Genomic DNA, 9,855 nt, shown 5'->3' with positions numbered 1-9,855 from the left:
GCGATGAACAATTTTGCCCAGTTATTTTAAAAGCCTAAAACAGTAGCCATTACGGGATTTTACCATCTTCTTCGCACGAACCTCTCTCTCAAATCCTCCATAGACGAAATTCAAGTTCCCTTTCCTCCACAACTCGTTGGGTAAGTAATCCTAACATCGTTTCCTCATTATTTTATCATCTAATCACTAAATTCTAGGCCTAAAAACATGAAATCAAGGTAGAAATTAGGGCTTTTGGGTAGAGTTAGGTTTTTGAAAGTTTTGGGCGATTCAACCTCAATTTGGGGTCGGATCTTGAAATAAATTATATATTTGAACTCGTGGGGTTATGGGTGATTGGAATTTGGTCCGAGCCTCGAGTTTGGACCATGTGGGCCCGGTGTCGGATTTTGCTATTTTTGGAAGAATGGTAGGAAATTCATTTCTAGGCTATGAGATTATGTTGTTGAGCCTCATTTGATATTATTAAATTAATTATGATTAGATATCATTGTTTCGGAGTCGAATTCTAGAGGAAAGGCGGTGTTAGAGGCTTGATTGCTATTTTCGGACCGAGGTAAGTGTTTGATCTAACTTTGGCTTGAGGGAATAGGATTAGAGTATCATAAATGCTATTTGCTAATTGATCGAGTACGGTGTATAGGCGTGGTGACGAGTGTCTATACAACGGAGTCTAGCATGACCGTGGGTCTTTGTTTGTACTTGTTTTTGAGATAATTTGGAATTCTTCTATGCTACAACATGTTTTTCTACAAATGTGAAGAGTTTGAGGATAAGTTGTGAAATATTAATATTTTGGAGCATTGGCTCGAGTGTTAAATACCATTGAGTCAGAGATGAACGTATAGAAAAGAGGTGTGATTAATCCCTTGCCGGGATGGTTTGATTACAGTGAGTATTGCCCTTGCCGGGTTGTGAAAGATGTTGTTATTGTTCCCTTGCCGGGTCTTGGTTGTTATTTGTGTTGTTCCCTTGCCGGGATAGTTCATATTACTTGTTTATTTCTCTTGCCCGTTTGGTTGTGACTGTTATTTGGGTGAGGAAGAGTGAAATTGCACGAAGGGTCATTCCGTGCTATTCTTGATTATATTTGCACGAAGGGTCATTCCGTGCTATGTTTGACTATTTATGCACGAAGGTACATTCCGTGCTCTGATTTGATTATATTTGCACGAAGGGTCATTCCGTGCCATGAGATGAGAGCTATGTGAGGGAAAGCACGAAGGGTGATGCCGTGCATTTTATTTGATTGCTTTGGGTGAGATTGAGAGTAAAAGCACGAAGGGTGATGCCGTGCAACTATTGAATTTCTTATTCTTTGATAATTATTGTTGTGCCATGTCTCTTAATTACGCTGATGAACTTTATTTCCAAATTTGTACTCTCCCCTTAGTATGTTTCCCTCCCTTTTAACTGTTTAGTTTCGGTATTTTCTTTCCTTTTGTTGCATATTTGTATATAAAAATTGTACAGGTTGGTTTGGTAGTCCTGTCTAGCCTCGTCATTACTTCGCTGGGGTTAGGCCAGACGCTTACCAGCACATGGGGTCGGTTGTGCTGATGCTACACTCTGTGCATTTCTTTGTGCACAGATCCAGGAGCAGCTTTTGGACAGCAGCAGTAGGATTCTTATACGGGAGCTATCTTCAGTCCAGGGACTCTCGAGGTAGCCTAGCTGGCGTTCGCAGGCCGAAGTCCCTTTCCTTATTTCAGTTTGTTTTCATTGTACCGAAACAGACATGTGTATTTCTTTCATTCAGACTTGTTGTAGTATTCTATAGTAGTCCGTGAGCTAGTGACACCAGATTTTAGGTAGGGATGTGTTTTAAACTTCCGCATTTTTATATCCTTTTTTTTAAACTTAAAGTCTTCTGCATTTCTTTAACTGTTGTTAGTATAATATATTGTTGAGGTTGAATAGCGAATGTTTAATGTATCGCTGGCCTAGCTCCGTTAGTAGGCGCCATCACGACGCCCGATGGTGGGAAAAATCCGGGTCGTGACAGGTGTAGTACACAAATGCCCTCAAAAGTGGATGATGGTCTTGAATTTTTGTTTCTGCTTGTTTTATGAGCAGAACTTTAAGTTTAACAAGTGTTACCTCTTACTAGGACCGTCTAAGGGTTGGGTAATACCAGTAACGGTATCGGACCGTACCGCTCCGGTGGGTGGGTAGGGGTAAGGGATTTGGGGTGAAGGGTAAGGGTAATGGTTGGTACCCGAAACAGTAGCCTTAGTACCGGTACCGTTAGTACCCTTAAGGAACCTTGTTGGTACAGCACTGGTACCGGACCGGTACCCAACGTTTTATTTTAAATTTAAAAATTGGCCTTTTCTCTAATTTAAAGTTACCCCTAAGTATCGGTACCGGACCCTTAGGACCGGTAGGGGTACTGGTAGGGACCAAAAAATACTCCTAACCCATACCCTTAAATACCCTTAAGTAAATACCCTTAAGGAACCCTCCCCTTACCCTTACCCTTACCCTCCCCTTAACCCGTAGCCCTTAATGTCCCGGTACCCTCCACTTAGACGGTCCTACTTCTTGCTAGCCTCATGGGCAACATTTTTAACTTTTGATTTTGAATCTAGCAAGCGAGGGTCAAAATTTAAAGACTACCCAAAAAATATCATATTTCTGCATTTTCTTGCCGTACATTAAACTTGATAATAAAAAATTCAAAGCCACGACTTTAATATAAACCTCAACCTCTCCAATATTATAGTAGCTACTATTTCAATCACAAAGGGGTTTGTGGCTCTGTCCTAAACAGCTATCGAAAGGGCATAGGCCAGAGCTCATCAAGAATTATAGTTTATGTATAGCTTACTTCATGCCTGGTAGTTGTTAACAGTTTATATTTATTCTTTCTGGGACGCTTGTCAACTTGGTAAAATTGTTTTATTTTTTATAGAATAATTCAGTTACATCTAACGAATTAAATATATATATATCCTTGCTCCTGTGAATAAAGCATTAAATAATCCTTTGTTATTTGCTTCTCATGAATTTGTCTGAGGTGATTAGCAGTCCAGATAATAGCAGAGCCAAGTGTTTCAAAAAATAAAAAAATAAAAATACAGAAATGTCACACATAAGATTTAGCTTACTACATAATAAAACCAGTCTTGAACCATCTTTTCCACTATATCAGAAACTTTCTTCATGTTAAGAGAATTCAAAAATTTATAAGTATTTAAAAAAATTTATTTTTGCCTTATTTATACAATATATTTTTCTGGATTAAGAAGATTTAATTGAACCCCTTACAACCATGTGGCTCGGCCAGAGAGTCCACACTTCTCCGTGTATTTATTCTCTGTGATTGGTATATAGTATATAGTACAATAATAACTTTTCTCTTTATTCTTCAAATTTAAACATTAATTTGGTATTGGAATACATGAACTTGTCATAAGTTGTCTAGTATTAATAGTGTACATAAAGGAGTTAATTTTATTCATGGTTATTGAACTTTTGTGTTTGTCACCCAAAAGTCACTTTTGTTTTTTGTTACGTAAAAATCATTCAACTTTGTATTCATTACACCAAAGTCACTTTTATTTCTTTTGTTACACAAAAATCATTTTACTTGGCTCTAGTTATCTACACAAAGTACACTATTTTACTTTAAAAAGTTCTATTATGCCCTTGATATTATATAAACCTTCATATTTATGTAATACCTTCTATATTATATACTATATAATATATTTTTAACTATGTATTTTATTTATAAATAAAATAACTTAATATTATTTTATTCATTATTTTTATAATATATTCGTATATTTAATTTTTTATTAACATTAATTGTCAAAATATATTAGTAGCGTTATTAAATTTGTAGTAACTTTAATATATATTAGTAGAGAAATAAATCGGCAAGTACATTTCCGTGAGAAAATTCGCAAGTAAACAAACAAAGAAAATGAGGAAAAAATCATATGTTGATCTGAAGGAAAATCCCTAGGTAACTCTACATGTGAATTTAGCTGGGGATATTTTCTTGGGGATTTACCTGGGCAATTGGTTATTTGAAAAATTATACTACTAATAATTCGAGAAAAACCGTAAAAAAAAAAGGCCCAAAGTTGATCGGTAATGGCCAATAACCGTCCAAAACGGGACCATTAACGTGTGGTCGGTATTTTAAAGGTCAGAAGGGCATACCGACCAAAGTTGGTCGCAAGTTACCGACCAACTTTGGTCGGTCAATTAAATTCTAAAAAAAAAAAAAAGAATTGCTAAAAAAAGTTGTTTTATAACGCTACTAATATATCTTGAAAATCAAAGTTAGAAAAAATTAAATATACGAATATATTATAAAAATAATAAATAAAATAATATTATAAAATATTTTATTTATGATTAAAATACATAGGTAAAAATATATTATATAGTATATAGTATAGAAGGTATTACATAAATATCATAATATACTTTTCAAGTAAAAATGTGACTTTTGTGATAACTAGAGCAAAGTAAAATGATTTTTGTGTAACAAAAGAAAGAAAAGTGACTTTGGATAACAAACACAAAAGTTCAATGGCCATGAATAAAATTATCTCTACATAAAGCAACTCTTGAACTATCTTTCTTCCCTATATTAGAAGCTTTCCTCATGTCAAGGCGACTTAATAAAAACTTGTCAAATGCTGTCTAGTAATAATAATGTATACATAACAGAAGAAGAGGTGTAGCATTTGCCCAGAAAACAGAGAAAGAATCCACTGTCCATTTCAAGAAGCACATCTTTCCTTTTTCCTCTCTCAAAAGTTCCGTAGTTGAAACTTATTTTTCCCTTCAGGTTCTTTTTTTCTTAATTTGCAGAAGCCTGTGAGAGAAGCACCTCTCTGCTTGAATGGTTGATACCATCAAAACTTTGATGCCCACTGTTATTTACTTCTCGTTTCTTCTCTCTTTTGGCTCTGTTAAAGAAGCCTGGTACTATCGTTGCATTGGCCTTGACCCTTGAGATAGGATTTTCATATAAATTTATCCCGTTGTTTTCCTTGTGTCCTATAACTGCAGTGTTATTGATAGATTTAAATGGAGAGAAAGTTAATGAAATCATTTTCTGAAAAAATATGCATGCAGAAGGCAATAAAGAAAGGGGAAGAGAATAAGAAGGTGAAGAATAATAGTACTAGGTTGTTGATTACAGTGAATGTGTTGGGTAGTGCTGGGCCGTTAAGGTTTGTAGTGAGCGAGAATGATAAGGTTGCTGTGGTCGTTGACACTGCTCTGAAACAATATGCTCGCGAGGGCCGACTTCCAATTCTGAGTTCAGACGTCAACGATTTCTTTCTTTACTCAACCACTGCTGGAATTGATGGTACTTTACATGGCCACTTGAATCTTTCTTCTTTTTTATAAATCATTTCAGGGTATTGTTAACCTTTGTTTTTCTGATCAAAATTTTCAGCTCTGGGACCATTGGACTCGATTGGATCACTAGGAGTGAGAAATTTCATCCTTTGCAAGAAGCAAAAACAGCCACTGATGACAGAAGGAAGGGCGAATGGGATTGCTCAGAATGGGAAAAAGGGTTGGAAGGCATGGCTGACTAAGTCCTTTAGCTTCAAGATTCATTCACATTGAATCACTTTCTTGTGCCCTTAGTTAATTGTGGCTTCGTCAAGCCTATAAGTGTTGTGTATTAATAAATGATGTATATATATACATCAACTCCTTGTACCGACCGATTCACTCTTAATGTGCCATATGCGGTTGGATTAGTCACGTCAATGGGTTCCAGACACCATATGGTTTTAAAAAATCCTTTAAGTAACTCAAGTATTTATGAGAATCAACTTCTTTAATTTGGAACAAAAGTTCATTCCTAATATATCCTAAAAATTAAAGCATATTCTAAAATCTTAATTAAAAGCAATGGCTTCAAATCTTTCCACTAGCTACTTTATGAGTTGTTCTGATCGTACAGAAACCATCCCTCTATATACACTTTCTGGCTGTTTAAAACCATATAAAATTAAAGGTCATGCACTTGGAATATCCTTTTATGATCTGCTGTACTCAATTTCTTCTTTGTTAGGCTGTCTTACTTCCACTGTCAAATCTTTGCATCTTTTCATTAAAAAGAAAGAAAAAGAAAAAAGTAGTTGTATACGGTCGAAATCGGGTTCGTCCATTGTTTGACCAATCGAGGCTGAAACATGGCTGGTCAAAGCTCGAGCTGGGGTTATATCGAACCAAGCGCAAAATTAGATTGTCGAGCTCGTGACCGAGAGACCGAGCAAGATCGAGACCGAGAAAGATCTAAGGAATTGCCGAGCCAGATAACGGAAAGCCGAAATATCCGCTGTCGCGGCCCGTTTTCTCGCGAAAGCGGGTATCGACGTCGTGACAACTCCTTATAGAATGGGAGATAGAGTGTTAAAGGAGAAGAGTCACCGCCTAACGATTTTTAAGGTGCGTTAGGGCACCTATTAGTACAAATCTTAGTACGATTACAAGGATACAACTATTTAGATCTAACATAAAAAAGAGAGACGGATCCTAAGTTTTTTTAGCCTAAAGGATCACCCAGTGCAACATAAATAATACTTCGCAACTCCCTTAAGCTAGGGAGTTACTCATATTATTCAGGGGGCACAGACTATTATCTCCAGCTACCCGATTACTATGTTAAAGTTGTTTACTTAAAGCGTGCTAGTTCAATTAATCGTGCTCTATGCGTGCACTACTCGTCCCATACCTATGGTCCAGGAGGTTTTTTGACCTCTATTTAGGTGGTTCTAGACCTCGCTTAGGCTGCTCAAAAACGTCAAAACTAGGCGACATACAAAACACATTGGACTTCAAATATAGGCAGTAAAGAGCTCAAGTTTGCCTCCACTCTTAAGCAACAAATGCACGCAAGACAAGTTTTCATGTTAGGCAATTCAGAATTAAAAACCTTAAGCCCTATAGACATGATTTCTATGTGACAAGGCATCAAAGCGTACAAGTAGTTTTAGAGGCCATGCGCTGTTTTATCTCTAAATGATTATACAATTTGCAAGCTGATTTGAGATTGCAGATTTCCAGTATTTTCATCCTACAGACGTTGCGTCTAAGTGATTTACGCCCCAGGTGACAGTGAAATCTATTGGGAGAAACCAAGAATTACTTATGCCTTTTGACAATGGCCTAAGTGAATAATAAACAAAGTTGAGAGGTGCAGCATTAACCATTATTAAGGTGAATAGTGGTATCCTATAGACAGGATCTCTAATGATTAGCACTTGGAGTGGATATTATTATTATACCTTAACCTTATAGACATGCTTTCTAGGGGAACAGTGCGATGCAGTAACAAATGAGATGATTAAAATCCTATAGGCATGATTTCTAGTGGACAGTATGAGATAATATCAAATGAAGTGATCAAAATCCTATAGACATGAATTCTAATGAACGTGCTGAGGACAATCGAAAGAAAGTTAGTGACATTAGTTCCTATAGGTAGGTTTTCTAGTAACACGTAGCAGCAAGAATAATTGCAGCAGTTGAATTCATGCTTTGGCAGTAAGCAAATAGTGTGAGTGTGTGCTTCTCTAATGACATGATTTCTATAGTGCACATAGTGATTGAATAGCACATGTAGCAAGTGAATCAATGAGTCCTATAGGCATGTTGTCTACCCCTCTTCATGCAAATATTAAGAATTTACCCATACCCCATATTTTACTAACACCCCAATTATTTATTACAAGGTTATTACTGGCCCAATAATAAATAAGATTACAAACATTATATAAATAATGACAATAGGCCCACAACAGGCCCAAAAGAAATACCCTACAATGTCTGGGCCTTCAGCAATTCTCATGCAGCATATCCAGGTTTCAAAAAGGAGCCAAATTTATCAACACAACCCAGAAACCATAGAAGAGCTCAAAGCAAAATCACACAACCATATTCCCAAGCGTTGAATCACTTAAACCACACAGTTTAGATATTCAGCACATAATAGGAAGAAAGGGTTGAGTGGGATAGTTCAGGTTTCAGGGAGTGACTAAAGACTCTAATCCTAGTGTGTCAGAGTTCACAAGGGTCTCAAATGGACCCCGAGCAGTGCTCACGCTAGGGAGGTCAGTAGTAAGAACCTTGCTAGCCTTGGCTTTCAGCCGGCTAAGAATGAGAACTTCAGAACAATATAAGTAACAATGAGGGAGAGTGGACAATGGCTGAGGGAAAGAAGTTGGGGGGGAATACATTTATAACTTAAAGTAGACATGGCAAGGTTGAGAACACAAAGAAACTAATCAAATAGGTCACAAAGCAGGTTCAACACTTATAAAAATAACACATGGACATATTGATAGAGTTAAAAGGAAGAGGGAACAAGTTTGCAGGTTTGACAAAGAATATCATGCACATATGCACAATACTAAACAAGTTAAAACCTAATAGGCCCACATTATGCTAAGTATACGTCCCAGTGTCATGTTAATCAACATTTAGACATGATGAGGAACACACACATTGTGATAAGCCAAATAATCACTGAAGGAACAAGATATCAAGTGAACTAAAGACATACTAAGGAACATATTAGTAGAGAAGCAAGATCATAGTCGATAGAAAAGGTCTTAACACAAATTACCACACATTACATATGCAATACTATCATTAGAGAGATTCATAATAGAATGGGAAAGTAAACTCATGTCAAATAGCAAATGTAGGTATTCAGGAATTGACACATTAGACTAATTAACTAAAGAAGGTCAAAGTTTTGTTAGAGATTCCCCTAATAACATGAAGCAGTTCAAACAAATTGAGATGACTATTCTAAAACCTCACGCAATCACTAAAGGGGTATGGGATCAAGTGAGCCTGCTGAGTGAAAAAATAGCAGAGAAACATGTCATAGTTAACAAAGGAAGTTCTAACACAGGTCAATACAAATGTGAAGCATTCATTACAAAGATTCAGGACAAAGCAAGTAAGCATATTTAAGAACATTCAGGCACCAATACACTAGTTAAACGAGCTTAGGAGGGTCAGATTATCCAAGTTACACTTAGACAATCTCAGAACTAGCAGCATTAGGGGAAGTTAAATGCTAAAGAGACTTAAAACAAGTGTAGAGTTAACAGAGTCGTGCATAAAAGTAACCCAAAAACACATTAAGCCATGGATTTCAAAGGTGAGAACACATACAAATAAAAAACACATAAGGATGAAATTGCAATGGTCAAGTGGCTTACTAGTTAAACGGACAACAATAAAGAATAAAGATCCACAAGAACCCAAAACCTCAATGCGTCAAAGTTCCTAAGAGCTTAAAAAAAACTCCGGAAAATGCTCGCACCAAGAGAAAGTTCGAACTGTAGACTCTCAGTGGACTTGGCTTTCAGCCGGCCAAAACAAAGTACAGAACAAGATAATGAAGGAATAACATAACAAAGCTTCAAAATTTCGTGAGATTATGGCCATTAAAGTCTCGTCTCAAAGGGGAATGGCGAGAGGTTTATATAGTGACAGAAATGAACAAGCAAACAAGGAAAACCTGTAAAATCAATCATAAATAAAGATGTATTAACATGCAGAATCAATAAAAATTGGATTAGGGAAAAAAATAGGTAAACCCTAGTTGACAGAAGTCGAAGATTGACCGGAAATCTTGGCTACCATGGTCATGGTGTATATGGACTAAATACTGTCCAGATTTAAGTGGTTGAAGTGGAATGGCCGGATTTTGAGAGATAGTACTTGCCATGTTTAGGAAAGTACTATGTGATACCATGGAGAAATACCCTGTAGCGGAGGAACACTAGTATGTTGGGATTAGGGGAAGATTTGGAGAGGGCGGCGATTAGGGTTTCTGGTGGGGGGGGGGGG

At 36.7% G+C, this 9,855-nt stretch overlaps 2 protein-coding genes across 2 annotated transcripts in view; both read left to right on the top strand.

The window, feature by feature from the left end:
• LOC109230318 (RNA-directed DNA polymerase homolog) overlaps positions 1 to 4,872 on the top strand; it is a gene marked incomplete at its 5' end in the record, with an annotated part of 5,598 nt that extends 726 nt beyond the window's left edge. Inside the window, one exon of the mRNA XM_019395829.1 lies at positions 4,834 to 4,872. Within this exon, the coding sequence (XP_019251374.1) occupies positions 4,834 to 4,872 (39 nt within the window). The remainder of the gene's footprint in view (positions 1 to 4,833) is intronic.
• Positions 4,614 to 5,745, top strand: LOC109230601 (uncharacterized protein At4g22758-like). The gene is made up of 2 exons (XM_019396066.1): positions 4,614 to 5,338; positions 5,429 to 5,745. Exons 1-2 carry the CDS (start codon positions 5,053 to 5,055, stop codon positions 5,602 to 5,604), a joined length of 462 nt encoding a protein of 153 aa, XP_019251611.1. The 5' UTR covers positions 4,614 to 5,052; the 3' UTR covers positions 5,605 to 5,745.

The sequence above is a fragment of the Nicotiana attenuata genome, chromosome 7, assembly GCF_001879085.1.
Source record: "Nicotiana attenuata strain UT chromosome 7, NIATTr2, whole genome shotgun sequence".
In the NCBI taxonomy this organism is placed as follows: domain Eukaryota; kingdom Viridiplantae; phylum Streptophyta; class Magnoliopsida; order Solanales; family Solanaceae; genus Nicotiana; species Nicotiana attenuata.
Note: the sequence above shows the minus strand (reverse complement) of the source record. Positions and strands in the feature narration are given on the sequence as shown.